Here is a 16,838-nt window from a genome sequence, read left to right on the forward strand (position 1 = left end):
TAGTTCCTTTGTGGGGCTCCTTATTTCCTTGGACTGTCTGGTAATAAATGGGGCCTACAGTTTTGGCAATGTGTCATTCTGTAAGTTTAGAGGATTTAAAAGCAGGGAGGGAAATGGTGGAGGCAAAACAAACGTAGCTTAGCATCTCAGTATAGGTGTGTTTTCTTTCAAGGAGATGGGAACTGAGCTCCTCAGGCTATATTCTCAACACAAGTTACAGTGTGTTCATTTTGTTATGCGAGGCTTTATGAGCACGAGGAACTCTAGCTGTCAACACCCATCTCCTGATACCCATAAAGCCTTGTGTTGTGGGGTCATTCCCTGTAATTGGTTTGGATTATGCTCCCACTATGGACCAGAAGCTGCATTTTCAGCCATTTTACTGCTGTTCCTTTGGTGTTACCTGTGTTTAAATGACATCATTTTCACCTGTGCAAGCAAACTGAATTACAGTCGATCCTTCTAACTGGAAACACGTCTGGTATGCATGAACCCTAAGTCATTGTGTCCCTGTGTGACAGTTGACAGCGTTTCGAGGATTCCCCCTGAGCCTGTTCTTAATTGGGAGGAGATCATTAGCTTGAGTATAGCCCTCTAATCTTTTTTTAAGCATTTTATAATAAGACGGAGACCAGCTTGTATCCGTTGAGAGCCTCTCAGAAGCCCACAAGATTAAAGTCCTCTAAATGACCGCCTTTGGTCCTTAGCTGGGATGTCTCCCCTTTAATCAGACATCAGTCCTCATCGCTCCCCTGTTTCTCTGACACCAGTCACACAAGCAGCACAGAATCTCTCCAAAACTACTGGCCAATTAGAAGGGACACGAAAAAGATGAAAGCGCCATTATTGCATCGTCTTCAGCCATACGTAGAACCAATTAACGGTGGGTGAGTGCAGACAAAAAAAGGAGAGAATGCTCCTCCTCTCCTGCCCACGGCAAAGCGATAACGCGTGGAGGGAACAGCGTTGTGTGCAGGCATTCACAGGACAGATGCCGGGACAGTTAATTGATCTTCATTACGTTAATTACGGCTGTGATGTGGAGTGGAGAATGAAAAACGGGTCACACTGTTGTGCGATTCTGTCTGAGTGTACCCCGAATGTACCCCTGTTAAGCTTTCTTCTGACCTTGAAACTAGCCTGGGAAGTGAAGGCGAGTGTGTGTGCATAAATAGTTTGGCCTGTTTCACTGCCCTTTTAAATCTCCAACGGGCTGATGGTTGTCTGCTATAAATCTCCTATTGTGGTCTCATTCCCTCACCCTTCTCACTTTATAGAATCTACTTTTCTTCAAAGTGCTTGACGTACCTTCTTACCTCATCAAACTCCAACAAACACATGCAAGGATTCTGTAAGAATGAGGGGGTGTGATTTCCCCCTGTCCACCGCAATGCACGGATGGCTGCACTGTCAGCAAGCCTGGCTCTGCCCTTGCATTTGAATAAACACCATCTGAGTTGGCTGGTTGTGTATAATATCTGTCAGGAAGCTGCCACCCAGTGATCCCACCGACTCTGACCTCTGTCCCCAGGGAGCAGCTGACGGGACACCGCGGTGACAGGGTGTCTCCCCTGTCGATCCACTCGCTGATACGCCTTACACCCTTGTCCCGCTCCGCTCGCAACTCAAGTGCTCTGCCTTATGCATTGGAAATGAGCTGGTGCTGCTTTACAGGATGCAATGAATAGTCGCAAGGATAGGATAAACACGAGCTTCGGAGATGCCTGTCACAAAGATTGATGGTTCCCTGGAATTTTTGTTGTCGTCTTGTCAGTACTATAAACTTTTCCCTGCTGAATAATTGAGTCCTTCAGCTGAAGAGTCCTGTCAATCTTTTTTAAGTTTACACTCACGCACTTGTGCTTTCAGGAGTGTATCTCACTGTGAGCTGTAAATCACAGAGCCGTGTGGATAAAAGAAAGCTGAGGTTGTGCAACTTCAGCGGATGTACGACTTACAAATAACTCCGATTTAATACAAAGACTGCAAGTGGCTTCATTAATCAACACATTTCACAACGACTTGCATTTGTTAGGCTTCAGTTGTCTAAATCCTAATTATATTACACGATATTCAAATTCCCTTACTTGTTGCTCTCTGTGTGGAAAATGTAAAAATGGCTGCCATCTGTCACCTCTGCATCCCAGCTCATCACACCTGTTGTCAAAACGATTTCTCACACGTGAACTTCTCTGTGTGGCTAAAAATACCTTTTAGTCTTTTACTCAACAAAATGCCAGAAAGCTGTGAAAAGAAACACAAAAGAGTACAAGGTGATGTTTTCAAAGCGCTTACTTTGTCTGACAAACAGTCTAAAACCCAATGATATTTAAATGTATAGAGATAAAAAAAAAAAAACAACATTCATCTTTAGTTAGTCTCTGCTTAATAAATGACTTAAATGATTAATTGAGCAATTATTCTGCCAATAGACTATTTCACTAATTGGCTTTCAAAGGCAGAATTACATAACTCCAGTGGTTGACTGATCAACACATTTCAAACAAACTTCTAATTATTCCTTTCTTGGTTTTCAGCAACCTATAGCTATATAAAAATTATATTACCGGATAATTACACTCCCTGACTGGTTGCTCTCCGCGTGGAAAATGTAAAAAATTAATGCTATCTGTCACCCCTGCCTCCAAGCTCCTCACATCTATTGTCAAAACCGACTGTCACATGCGGGAAAATGACTTCTCTGCATGGCTAAATATATCTCATGCTCACAACTGAAGGAGTGACTTTGACATAGTTTACCAGCATCTTAACATAGTACCATTATCACCCCTGCATGAGACTTTGAACTGCTGGATGAAAACACACCTACCCACTGTTTTACCTCTCCTGAAGCCAATTAAGAACAAGATTCCAACAAAGGCAAGGTGTTCCTAAAGAAAACCTAATTATCTTTGTATGCAAACAAAGAGTTAACTGGTTATTAAATTAAAAGAGTTACACTGTAAATAGACTTTCTCTCTTTTTCTATGTGCCTTTATACCACCGTGTAAGGTAAGATTCTGTTTATTTAATTTGAAGATGTGTAAATGAACCTTGAACTCCCCAGTGCAATTACCTTTACGTTAACAAGCTCTGGCTTTCATATATTGAAACATGTGATGTGTTTTGTTCACTCAGCTTGCTCTGATGTTGTCGTTAATACGGTGCATTCATTTGTGAGTGTGTGCGGTGGAGCATCGCACTGCATCCCACCCGCCAAACCCTGCCCACCTCCCACTAAGCACTGTGCAATAATTAAAAATGTTGTTCTCGCTCCAGTATCACCTTTCTGCTCGCTCAGGGGGGAAACACATATTGCACCAAATAATTTGAGATCATTTGTCAACGTTTTCTCCTGCTGTGGTATTTCAACGCTTCGGCCCTAATCTTTCCAAAACCCTTTGAGGACCAAAGCTTTAGCAGTAATTCACTAACCAGATTCATATGCACACTCTCAGAGGGGAGACGTGGCAAATTCCACCTGATAGAATAAACTCTGTGGAAAACACTGATCAGATGGCCTTTTGCACTCAATGCTGGTGGACTCTCTTTTTCTTCTTCCTGGGAAACGGTGTTCTGTTTAAGATTAATTGAAAGGAGGTTGTGGTTTTAAAGTTTCACTGGCAGTTAGTCCATAATTGTTTGATTTTTTTCAACAGGGGGATGGCCCAAAGGGAGGGGTAAGGTTAGGGGTAGGGTACACCTTAACCCAATGGGTGTATTTCCAGTAGCACACTAGTGATTGATCATAAAAATATTATAGGAATACTACAGGCAGTAGTGTGTCTCTATGATCCTCTTTACTTGTCACTTGAAGGCGACACTACTCTATTGTATACATAGATAGATTAATCGGTTGGGCGATTAATTTTGAGGTAATCGGTATTGGCCCATGTCTGCACTCACAAGGCCGATAAACAACAAATCAGCAAGCAGCCTTGTCAGTGTGGCTGCTGTGGAACAATGTTAGCGCTACCCTTTGGGAGTTTTGGGAAGGTGGTGAAGAAGTCAGTCTCCAGCTCTGTACTATAACTGTCATGCATCCTACTGTAAATGTTGGTCTGGATTTCCTCTTTCCTAAATGTAACGCTTTTCTCCCATCCTAAATGACAGCATGCATGTATATATAAACATATATATATATAAAATATAAAAGAATTTGGACATACTGTGCCCTGCTCTCCCTTAAATACCACTCACATTCTGAAATCTACAGCATAATCAAATGTATTTTTCGATTCATTAATTCATAAAAATTCCATCTAAAACAACATTGTAATGTGCATGAAACAATAGAATTATACATGACTTTTCTTTGTTTTTATATTATATATCGGCCACCGGTCGCCATGCTCTCTAAATATCGGCATTGGCCATTGACAAACCAATATCAGTCGACCACTACTCTATATACATTATACAGGCTACGATATAGAATTGAGTATTTACAGTATATAGTTTAGAGAATATTATAGATCCAACACGAAACTGACAGAAGGTCAGGACTAAAAGAAAAAGGCACAATTACAAATCTGTCTGCTACTTGAGCACAGCACTGTGGATTTATCAATACACAGCACAGTTAGGCTGCAGATATTTCACAGCCATGGTCGGGGCCATAGATTCTAACTTGCACAAACCTCAGCCAGATAAAGGACCAGTAAGTCAGACAGACAAGACTAACATATTCAACTAAACAACCCCTCTGCCCCTGCACTCTCCCTGCTACTAAGGGATGGAGAGGGGGGATGGCAGGTTAATAAGAAGGATGTTTTTTGCTTAACAAGTGGGATGGCATCCCCGCTCAAATCGCCTACTGCTGGCAGTACAGGACTTACAGCAGATGAGCTTGGATGAGCTCAACACAGCCGTAGAAATTGTGCTAAATTGACTCTACTCTTAAATCTACACATCTCTTTGACCACTGCCATAACTTCAACTGTGTCAACTGAAAAAGGAGTCACGGAACGGATTTGTTGCTTGCTGCTCATTCACAGATCATAATGCTTTGTGCTTGCAGTGGTAGCCATAGTAAGTTCCAGTTTTGTATACTTCTATCTATTCCAAACATATATTCTCAGCAAAAGAATGGATAAATACTCTGCTTCCATTTGCAGCTTTATGGTGGGCTATTTTCAGCAAAAGATGCAACAAAAGTATAGAGTTTAGAACATACTGAGCAAATGGCTAGAAAACAGACAATTGGATTATGCTGCAAGAAGTTTCTTTAGTTTCTATGGATATTTTGATACATTTTCTCTGCTGTAAACACTTTAAGCATATTGACGCTAAAACATCTCTGTGAAGGATAAAACTACTACAACTTTATCCATCCTTTACAAACCTTTACAAACTTACAGTGGACGAGGATTTCAAACTCAATTTTTACATTTTGTCGTTCTACATAGTCAGAATGGCAAATTACAAGTGTTTTAAGCTATAGCATAAATCATCTTTACAGTAAAGGTATCATAAGGATGAATGTCTGAACCTCAGGTATTTTACTCTGGAGCAAAGAGTGTGACCAATTTTGGCATACAATATTGTGACTCTTGTTTGAGCCACGCCACTAGTTTAAATCATATAGAATAAAATGTAAATGTTTTTTATATGTTATTAGCTTATTGACAACAGTTCGGTTGTGTATCTACTCTAATGTTGCATTAAGTACCTTGGTTTTGTCGTACAGTGCATGGTTGTCCAAAAGCATATGCCGCTCCATTCGAGCAAACCTCCTCAGGTCTCTTTCAAACTGCTGTGGAAGAAAAGAATCAATAGTCTGAAATCAAATACAATAACTACTTGTCTGCTTTTATGGCAGTGAAAGAAAACAGTAATATGTGAATGCATTTTTCCTTCCTGAAGGACTTATTTATTATATTAAGTTAAGATAGAAGATATTTTCATATTAGACATTTTTATGTAATGTTGTACACTTGCATAACTCTGTATTATTTCTAACAACTTTCAAAAGAAAGGTTTCTTTGAAAATGTTTTAGTTGATTAAAATGTATGTCTCCTTATAACCTGACTCCAAATGAACCCCTTTTTGCCGAAATAAAGACTGCATGGACTTTGACCTTGATGTTGTTCTTGTGTCTTGTGTCTTGTGCAACATTTTATTACATGGTGTTGGCACAAACAAGAAATACAGTAACTTTAAGAAAATGTTTTTCTTTAACCATGGATTTGACCTGCAACTACTGTTCACTGTCCTTCAGTCTGTATAATCCTTCATACCCTGGAGCCGGACCAGCCCAGGAGGGCAAAGGCGTAACGATCCATAGGTGGCGACACCAAGTCCACGCGCACTGCCCTCCAGCCCCTGATGTCCCCCTCGGCAATGTGGAGACCTCCCCCCACTTGGCTGTCCTCCAGGCGCAGGATCAGGAAGCACTTTGCGAAGTGGTCCATAGCCTCAAATCTGCGACTGGGAAGCTTTGAGATATCAAAAGTGGATGCCTGGTAGTCACAGTACAGCAGAATGCCCTGGTAAAGAGGGGGAAATTACATATTTTAGAATGGATATTGGTAGAAATTAATAATCTATGCTAACTGGGATTTATAGATGTAGATCTTTTTTCTTTATAAAATTCTTGCTTCTACTCTATACCACCCTGTCTGTTTGTCCAAGATATACACCAGTCCATTAACTATTCTCTATAACCGTTAATAAGAGCATTATTTGTAACATAAACATTACATTAAGTAGAAGTTATGAAATAATGAAACAGCCTTTTGCATGGGTATTGGCAAGTGACTTTAAAGAGGACAGCCTGTCTATCTTCCTCAAGAGAGCACCCAGGGGCCCTCTCAGCAAAAAGCCGGTCACCTTTCATCTTTAGCCCAGACTTCAGAGCAGCCAAAAAGAGCCTTATCTGAGGATCAGAGCCTGCACACTGGCTCCTAGAAGGTTAAAAGTACTGCAGTGTAATCTGCAAGCTAGGTGTTGATCAGCCTTTAACATATCAAATAACTCTATCAATTCCAAAGTAAGGATGCCACATTTTAAGTAATGTGGTCTCTTAGTCCTGTTCAAAAGCACTTAGGGTTTTGCCAGACCTGAGTCATGCTTTGTTAGCATCATGGTAATTAAGATGAGACCATATCCAAGGCTGGCGTGGTTGTTTTTGTGTCACTGACTGGCAGGAACCATTTCATTTTTTAATTTCTATTCATAATGAATACTGCTCGAAGGTTTAAACTTGGAAGCTTAATTACAGTAAAATGTTTCAATTCATGGCCTGATGTTATTTGTTAGAGGACCATCAGATACACTTTTGCTCAGGCAATCAAAACAACCTCTCTGTTATCACGGATAAACTGCGAGTTTAATGACATTCAGTGCTGTACATCTGCCACAAAATGATGTAATTTAAATTAAGTATTTAAGTAAAAGGTTTTACTGGAAGACTTGGCTGAATATTGTCAGAGGAGAAATGATTGCCAGTCTGGCAGACAAGGTCGACTATTGCACTGTCTGACCTAGAACTGAGCATTCAAGGGACACAAAAGTCTTTCAGTGTTATTTGACAGGTAGGATGAGAGTATAGCCACAGAAAAAACAGCCCCTTAAACCTTGTAAAAAACTTTGGGATAATTTTTGATCAAATGCTGTGATTTAATGCAGCAACCCTATCACAGAGCACCTTACCTGATTTTGGATTCATCATAAGTTCATTTAAAGTCTCAACACAGAGAGTTTCAGTGCTCACTTATAGAAACCTGACTGCAATTCTTACTAAATGTTATTGCTTTCCACGAGCACTGCAACTTTCTTAAAAACTAGATTCCTCATAATCTAGGAGATGAAAGAGAGCTTAGATACAGGCCTGAAGGTGTTGAAAATGGTTGAATAAATGTTATGTTTGCTTAAATGTGAGATATTCATCTGAAAAAATGAGAGGAATTTTCTGGCGATGACGTGGATGGGTCTGATTTGTGCAACATTTGTGGTGCACCCTGTTGTTGCCTAGCTGATATATTAATAGCCTATAAGTGAGTGTGAATATCGAGACTGATTGTTGTTTGCCACATTTTTTCATTTGGTCCGATAGTCCCGACTTTCCAGACTGAAATATCGCAACAACTGTTTGGTACAGACCTCCATGGTTCACAGAAATGAATAATTCTTGTGATCTCCTGAGTTTCCCTCTTCCACCTCCAGGAGACAAAGTTTTTGCTTATTCAGTGAAATGTCCACATATTTGTACACATTTGTATTTTGCACAGACATTTATGGTTCCCGCAGGGTGAATTCTAATGACCCTAACGTCTGAGTTTTCCTCTAACGCCACCACTAAGTTGCCATTTGTGGTTCTGAGTAAAATATCTTCAGACATTTAGAAAGGTACAGACATTATTTTCTGCACAGAAAGAATTATAACAACTTTGGTGATTTTCTGACATGCCCATCAGCCTCAGCTGTACTTTGCATTTAGTCTAATTAATTAATCTAATTAGCAAAACATTAAATATTACACCTGCTAAACATCACCATATTAACACTGTCATAGTGAGCATGTTAGCAAGCTGACAATAGCATCTAGCTTCAAGCACGGAATAGCAGCCTGTGGGCCAAATCTGGCCCTCCTATAAAAATATCTCGATGTTAACACTACAATTAAGTTGTCCCATTTATATTTTGTATCAAACCTTTTGCCTATTTAAAAAAATTAAAACAATAATAATTCTAAGACAACACCAACAACAAAAGAACATTGATTCAACCATAAATGAAGCATCTATAGTATAGATATAGTATAGATCTATCAATAAATTTCAAGTCTCATGCTGGAACTATTTTTGGCCAAATGAGCAGGAACCTTTGCAGCCCTTACTTAATGATGGGTAAAGTGACCTGCCCTCAGATAAAATCCTAAAAAACACATTTATAAATCAGTTTTACTGTTAAAAGAAATAAACTGCTAAAAATTAAAATACTCAAAGTTGATCCTATTTCACTTTGTTTTGGTAAAATCTCCTTACAGCAGCATTGGCACACTTCAGGCAAATTTTTTGTGTACTTTGATATTTAAAAAAAACTGTAGATTCTCTGTCACAGCTGGAAAGGGAGGGTGGAGCGAGTGAGTTGCAATCTGCAACTACACTGCTAGATGCCACTTAATCCTACACATTGGACCTTCAATCAAATCCAAAGAGTATTATATCAATAGAAAAGTCACCTTGATTGGTTAAATTAAGCTAACAGCTGTAACTTTTGTCATGGCTGAGAACAAAGGTAGCCATGGGGCTATGGATGCTGGTATCGGGACGTGGACCACTGTGTGAGCATCTGCTCAGACTTGTCATCAGTCTAATTTGAGCCCAGAGTGGCGAAAAAAGAGGATGGCTGTGTGTAGGATCCAACAGAGAGAGACAAGCCTCCAGTCAGCCATAGTAGATGGCTGAAGCCCATTCCCTGGTAAATGGTTCCACTCCTTAGATAATGGAAATCTCTGTCAAGTAAGATGTCAGTGTGTTGAAGAGAGAGAAAGAGAGAGGGCCACTGATGAGAAACAAACCCTTAAGTGTAAAAAAGAGCGAAATAGAGTGAGTGCAAGAGAGTTAGGGAATAAAGCATTGGACCTATGAGAGAAAGTAAGAAATAGGTGGACGAGGAGATAGTGGGCACGACGGAAAAGAAGAGAGAGGAAAAAGACAGAGGGTCTTTGAATTGATTTCCTCCAGGCCTCGCCCTGGCTGATTATGCTTCTCCCTGGATACAGGAGTGTTAAGGCGATTAAGATTACAAATTGTCAATTTAATTCTAGCGTCCTGTGTAATTGTTGGGATACTACTCTCCTCTCACTGGCCATAAATCTGCCGCACTCTCCTTAAAGAGCAATAATTGGGGAAGCGAGTGGAGCGAGCAGCCACTCTGCCTGTCCAGTGCAATGACTGAGGTTAATCACAAAACATTAAACACCTTGTCAGCATAGCCCGAATAACTGCTACTAAACATTCCTGCCCGACCACCGAACCGCACAACTTATCAGACGAGGACAGCGCTTCCCAGAGGGCAACTGAGAAAGCAGGTACGGAGAAATCTGAGGTGATGATGGTGAAAATCTTGAGTGAAGCAGATCTCAAAGAAGTCGCCAACCCCAGCCTCACTTTTCCTTCTCTAATTATGTTCAGGGGTCGACTCGTTTGTGATGCAAATGCAGGCAAAAATTCTTGCTACTGCACCCCTGGAATGCTTTCCCTCAGCAATTACAGATAACCATTCACCTCTCAATAATAGGCAGGGAGAGGGATTCTTAAAGTTCCCTTTACATTCAGTAATAGCTTAGCTAAAGGCAGTGACAGTCCCCACTTAGATAATGAGGCCAGAATGACAGCATAAAAGCACTTAAACACTGACTAATCTGAAATTAAAATCCCTGCGAGCCACACTTGAGACAAGTTGTGGGAGAAGGTCTGCAACCCATCTCATACATGAGGCCGCAAATGTAGGTCACTTCTTATTCTGGCGGATATTTTGGTCCCTCCTGGCAGTGCATTTCTTTCAGCACTGAATCATTTTGATGCCTTCAGAGAAAAGTATTAATGAGTTATGATGACAGTTGCACAGACTATTAAGTACCTGAATATGGATGCCCTTCGTTCGATGAGGTCTGTGGCCCTTCTGCCTACGCACATACTGTAGCCACGCTGCTTTCTTTCTCAGCCACTCTCTTTCTGTCTGACACACATACACTCACAAATCCACCATAAAAACAGGATGTCATGAAGTTCCCCGTCTCAGCATCGCCGGGGGCTGTTTAGCCCAATAGCGCTCTGTAATCATCTCCCACGCAGCAGGTAATGTCAGTGAGCATCTGAGAGTAAGCTTATTCCACCAGAACTGTTTACAGAGGGAATTACAGAGGAGGACAGCGGGAAGATAATCTTTTCCCCCAAAGCTTCGCCTCAGAGCACTGAAAAAAAAAGTCAAGTGAACACGACTTTGGAAAATGTGATCTAAAATGTGAGCTTTTATTTTTTTTAATTGACGATTTACTAAGGGGCTCTTTTTTGAGAGCGAGCTGAAAGGGTCGCAGTAGCCGGTGCAGCCACCTGCATCCAGTGCATGAGCACGATGTTGTCAGGGAACACGAGGTGCTCTGATCTCATCTCGCAGTCTCTCTGACTCACAGAAAGAGACTTCAAAACTCGCCTTCAAGTCGCAGATTAGCGTGCGTTAGCTAGGGCTGTTTGAACTGCACTTTGACTTTGATTCGCCCAGAATGAAAGCGACTGATTGCTGAAATTAAAGTGCAGCGGTTTGTGTGTCTATATGTGTGTCCTCTCAATGTCAGTCAAAGTAGCCTTTACGGCTCCGATTTTATTTAGATCTCAAAGTGACTAACTCTATGTGACTGCAAAATAACCTCAGCTTTATGTGCAGCTCTGCCTGAATCACTTATTCAACCAAAGGGAAAACTCTCCGATCCCTAACCACATTGACTCAGACCAAATGCAGAACAATAAAGCCTGAGCTGAATGGCATTATGGTGGTGGCAATGCGCGCAGAGCTCAGCCTTCAGAAAGCAGCACTTATACAGTATTTAGAGACAGAGATGATAGATGGATGGAGGATGAAACATGGCCCTCTCCGTCTCTCCGTTGCTATTACCAGGGCCAAGCTGAATCTCATCTGTCTGCCACAGAAGCTGGTGGCTGACCTTGCCTCTGCCCCCAAGTTATGCTTTCAGAATATCAGCAGGAGGGGGGGAAGAAAAAAATGATGAACCCGTTTTTACAAGGACATTTTCTAGATAGATGTATTTTTAACTCCCTGCAGGCTGAAGAGGGGTGCTGAAGGGGTGGGAGGGGGGCAGCAGGGACCCATGATATTAGGCCTGAGTGAAGACACGTGTGCCCCCAGGGGCTTGATTGCAGATGACAAGGTTACACGACTTAGAGTCAACCTCTGCTACCTCCACTTAATCATTGTCTCTTGTGTCCTCGTCCCCGCAGACCGGTCCCCTTTGCATCCCTATTCCATCCAGCCTGGCTGAGAAGAAAGCTTCCGGTAGTATCACGCTGTCCCTTCTCAGGCTCCTTAAGCCTTTTTAACACCTGCCCTACCAGCCTAATTCACTGTCTCACATCCATTCTACTTCCTTATCCCCACACATTCACACATACTTTCACACCTTCACCTTGTTCCCCCTACCTATAGTGAGCATAAGTGGCTGCAAGTGGTGAGAGCTCCCCGCGATAACATACAGTAAGTAGGAGGTAATTATCGCCAGGACAGACCGCTGAAGAAGTGGAGGCATGTGGAGGTGTGGGTGGAAGAGGGGACGGAGGGATTTATTTTTAAACCCAGCTGATGACAAAAAGAAGCCGACAGCTAGGCTAGACAGCGCGGTCCTGCTCTTCATCAAACACTTGTCTCCTCTCATGACCCTCTCCAACTACGCATTTATCTGAGGCAGAAAACTGTGTTGACAAAGAAAAGACCTTCCACATCCTCTCCCTTGGTTTTCTTTACACAGTGTAATGTACTGTACATATTTTGTAAGTGATATTGTTCGTAATGTATTTGCGATGGCTTTTGGAGATCCAGTTTTGCTGTAACATGTTGCATCATCATCCATGTTCAGTAGAAAGGAATTCAACTGGTCTGCATGACATTAATTATAAGGGACTTTACATTAAAGCCTCTCTGAAGGCAGACATAATCTCATTGGTGTGACTGGTGTGACCTGCTGCACACACCTCTATTTGGTGTGGTAATATTAAATGACTAGTTTCACATTTGATATATAAGATAGAACTATATCTTACACAATATAAACATGATACGTCTACATTGAAAAAGATATTGGTTGCAGTAATCACTGTACATAGAGGCCACAATGTCAACACTGTAAGAAATGGGGGGAAAGATTCACAGTTCTTGTTCTGTGCACAATGTTTTTTAAAGTTCTGTCTATTCAAGAGGTGTTTCAGCATTTTTCAACTGCCCATTTGACAGCACAGCCACACGTCTATTTTAATCAATACAACTGTCTATTCAGGCCGTATTCACATGTATTTTCAACCGTTTTAGTGGGCGTTCAATGCAAAGAGCTGCGTTGGTGGCGGCGTGCTGCAAGTAATGGAGAAACAATAAAATACGATCCAGAAATTCAGCTAAAGAACTGAGACTGAAGGCTTATTAGAAGCCAAAAAACTGCCCAGCGTACTATGAGAAAAAATTTTATTACCACGGTGACAATTATTATCTTTTGTTGCAATGATCACTAGGTGAACAGCAGAGATGCAGAATTGACATTACAAAGTAATCTACCAGGAATGTGCAAATATCTGACTGGCCAACACCTGCACTTTTTGGCAGAGCTCTCTGCACTCGGACACATGCCACATTAATTTTGTTTAAATACTACTTCTCATACTCATACTACCTTTGGCTAAACTTTACCATCGATTTTTGCACATAAAAATAATTGTACACTTAGGACACCATTTTGTACATTGTGTACATGCTTTCCACTCTAAGGAGGTTCATGTATCATGGCCAGTATATAGAGAAGTTTAGAGGATGATTACAGTGACCCACAGCTCTGTATGCTTCTCTAAAACCTTTTATTAACTAAGAAAAACAGCCCTCAGGTTTGAGTCAATGCAATTTTTAGATAACACGTTCTAATGTGTGGTTTCAATAGTTGAAAAGAGCTTTCCCATAGCAGATATTTGGACACGACCAACATAGGTGTAACCAACAACAGTATTATTTGCTGCATTATAACAGTTGTTTATGTTGTTAGTTCAACATTTCCTGCCATGCAAATCAAATATCTGCTATAAAAAGATCTGAATAAAACGGTGTATCTGATTTATTTGCTAGCTATGTAAAGTACAGATATTAATAATATAATAAGATTTTTGACATGGAAGAAAAGAGAAACTGGTGATGCACATCCAGCAAACACAAATCCATAATATAGAGCCTTTTGTCTTTTATACTTTTAACAGAAACTAATAGGAAGCATGTGGAAACATAAAGTTCATGTTGTTGTTAATGATGATTTACTAAAATTCTACTTGGATCCTTTAGTTATTAGTTTCCTCAAAACTGTTTCACGTTGATAAAAATGTGATAAACATGTGCATTAAATGGTAGTGTGAAATTCTTTAAGCTTCAAAGGGGGACATGGGAGAAGTTCAGGAACTACTGCTTTAAAGTTTGCGGATATTCAGGAATCTCAAATGGAAAGGTCATTATTCATGGATGAAAAACAACCATTTCTATTTATATGCCAGTTATATAACAGCAAATCCAATCAATGTTTGTGTAACTGAACTTGCAGACATTAAAGTGATTTGGAAATTTCCCCCTTTCAGGGGCTGAATCTATGCAGCTGCTTTCGTCTCCACAAAAAAAAGAACGCACAAACTAACGCAAACGTGCTGTGATTGAAATTTCCATCTTATGAAGCCAGAGGGCTGGACGAGGTAAAAGCAGTAGGTGTAAATATGAGGATGCTTGACTGTTTGCACAATTGTGATTAAGACCTCAGTTTAATGTTATTAGATGAATGTGTTTACCTAGACAGTAAACAGTTTTAATTGGACACTTCTGGAGAGCATTGATATTTGTCACATTACTGTTATATTAGCAGCAAATAATTGTCATCATTATTAGCTGAGTGCAGCCAATAATGACACCATACGTGTATGTAAACATAGCCTCTCTGTGTGTTTTATCTCTCACACACATATTTTCTCACTATTCTCACTTTCTACTCACTTTCTCTCTTTTTTGCCCATTTTCCATTAAAGGGTCCATCTTCCATTAAAGGGACTGCAGATGGTACTTGAAAGCGCAGCTAAAAGTTCTTAAAGTAACCTACTTAATTGCACTATTTCTCTTTTACCTTATTCACTCACCTTTTCCCAATCTCTTTCCATTAGAGGCAACGAAACCTGCAGAACCACAGACCACCTTTCTTTAAGTTTCATTTAAAAAAAAGGTGCTGTAATTTTCCAAGGGCGCAGGTCTTAATGATGGACACTGACCAACTCAATTTTATGCCTTTTTATGGAAACATTCTGCACTAATCAGAGATCTGTCCTTAAGTATTGTTAATTTTTCATATTTTCATGAAAAAGTCTTTATGACTGACTTTTGGATTTATGAGCTTTTTATCATGTATCTTCATAGTGCTATCAAGTCGAAATCACATCATTAATTCAGTATGTCATGAATGCAAACATGTCTCTTTGTTTGGGTCAAGGTATGTGCAAAGACATAAATCAGTCTTCTGTGCCTACACTTGGTATATTACTGAGTGCATTATGTGTCTAAGTGGATGCAAAGGAAAATTCTGATTAGTAGAGATTGTTGGGCAGCCCTTTTGGTCAGATGAGTAAAATTTAAGAGTCATTCATCGAGTCAATAAACACTGTAAGACATAGAAGCAGTAATGTAGTCCTCACACTAACTTAAACACCTGGACTGGGTAGCAGCAACTAAAAAAAACATTTCTAAGTTTGTGTGTTAAAGATCCAGTGTGTAACATTTAGGAGGATCTATTGTATCTACAGTAGTGTAGAATTTTTGTGTTTTTGTTACCTGACAATGAGCCTACAGAGGGAGTGAGTCCTCATCAATGTAGTTCATGTTGAACGGCCATGTTTCTACCGTAGCCCAGAACAGACAAACCAAACACTGGCTGTAAGGCCTTTTGAGCAAGTTTTACGGCCATGGTAGTTAGCTCCCATGCTTGGAAGGCTGAGCTGTATTCAGGTGGTTGCAATCTGCAGCTTCACTGCTCGATGCCACTAAATCCTACACACCAGCCCTTTCAGGCTGTTCTACGTTTTAGCAAATAGCCTACTAGTTAGTTATTAATCTGGTTTCAGCATAAAACTTGAAATGTTGTAGCTGGTAAACTTTAGTAATGTGTAAATCGGGGACAAAAATAAGGAAGTTACTGTACCATCACACTATTATAATCTAACATAACCAAAGAAGCTATTTATTGGCAAAGTGTTTTGTAATTTTATTTTTGTAACATGCATATTAAATACTTCACAGTTTACATCATTATTAAAATGCTGACCATATCCTATTACACTCATAACAGGTTACAAAAATATAGGCAACTAATGTTAGCTTTGTCAGTTATTTTAGTTGCCTACGAATCAGTTAGTAACTAAAAACAAAAATTTCTGTGGTGCAACCCTTTTAATGTCATCGTAAACTTTAGCTAAGTCACTAATACAAACTGCTCTTGTGCAATGTAATGCAATCAAATATCAGAGCCCTGCAAAAAATATTACTTTATGAGGTTTTAAATGTCAGTTTAAATGTTTGTTTTGACACCACATCAAGTGATGTCAGTCCAACTCTGTGGTACTTCTCAAGGCTGTAGCTGCTATGCTGTACAGGATTCCTTTAATTTGTTGACTGCTGTTTGTGTTATTGTGTGTAGGTTTAATTAAAAAAGTGTTTGATTATGCAAATGGAAAAAAAACTAATGGCCAAAAGGACCCCAAAGTTTTAGTTTCTTGAGACCCTAAAGCAGTTTCAGTAATTTAACCTTAAATGCAAAGCACTTTTATTGTAATGTAACACTCGAGTACTACGAAAATACAGGTTTTCAAGAGAATATTCTGCAGTGCTCTGTTTATCCTATCATTTTGTCCACAAAATTGTGTTTTCATATTTACCTTAACCTATAATAAATTTTTGTTTCTCCAAAATACATTTAAATTTAGTGATTTGGATTTAAACCAATACAGCTTAGTAATTATATAAATTGTAGGGAAAGCAAAACATTTCATTCACAAATGATGGCTCAACATCTTCATTACTTCCCTTAAGTGAAAAAAGAAGG

General features: G+C 40.0%; 1 protein-coding gene across 2 annotated transcripts in view; it reads right to left on the reverse strand.

Moving 5' to 3' along the window:
• dntt (deoxynucleotidyltransferase, terminal) overlaps positions 1–16,838 on the reverse strand; it is a 76,941-nt gene that overhangs the window by 26,586 nt on the left and 33,517 nt on the right. For both annotated transcript variants that reach the window (XM_051425314.1, XM_051425305.1), the window contains exons 9-10: positions 6,241–6,489; positions 5,672–5,755 (exon numbers count right to left, since the gene is read on the reverse strand). In XM_051425314.1, the coding sequence (XP_051281274.1) occupies positions 5,672–5,755; positions 6,241–6,489 (333 nt within the window). The remainder of the gene's footprint in view (positions 1–5,671; positions 5,756–6,240; positions 6,490–16,838) is intronic.

This window comes from Dicentrarchus labrax, unplaced genomic scaffold (assembly GCF_905237075.1).
Source record: "Dicentrarchus labrax unplaced genomic scaffold, dlabrax2021, whole genome shotgun sequence".
Lineage (NCBI taxonomy): Eukaryota > Metazoa > Chordata > Actinopteri > Moronidae > Dicentrarchus > Dicentrarchus labrax.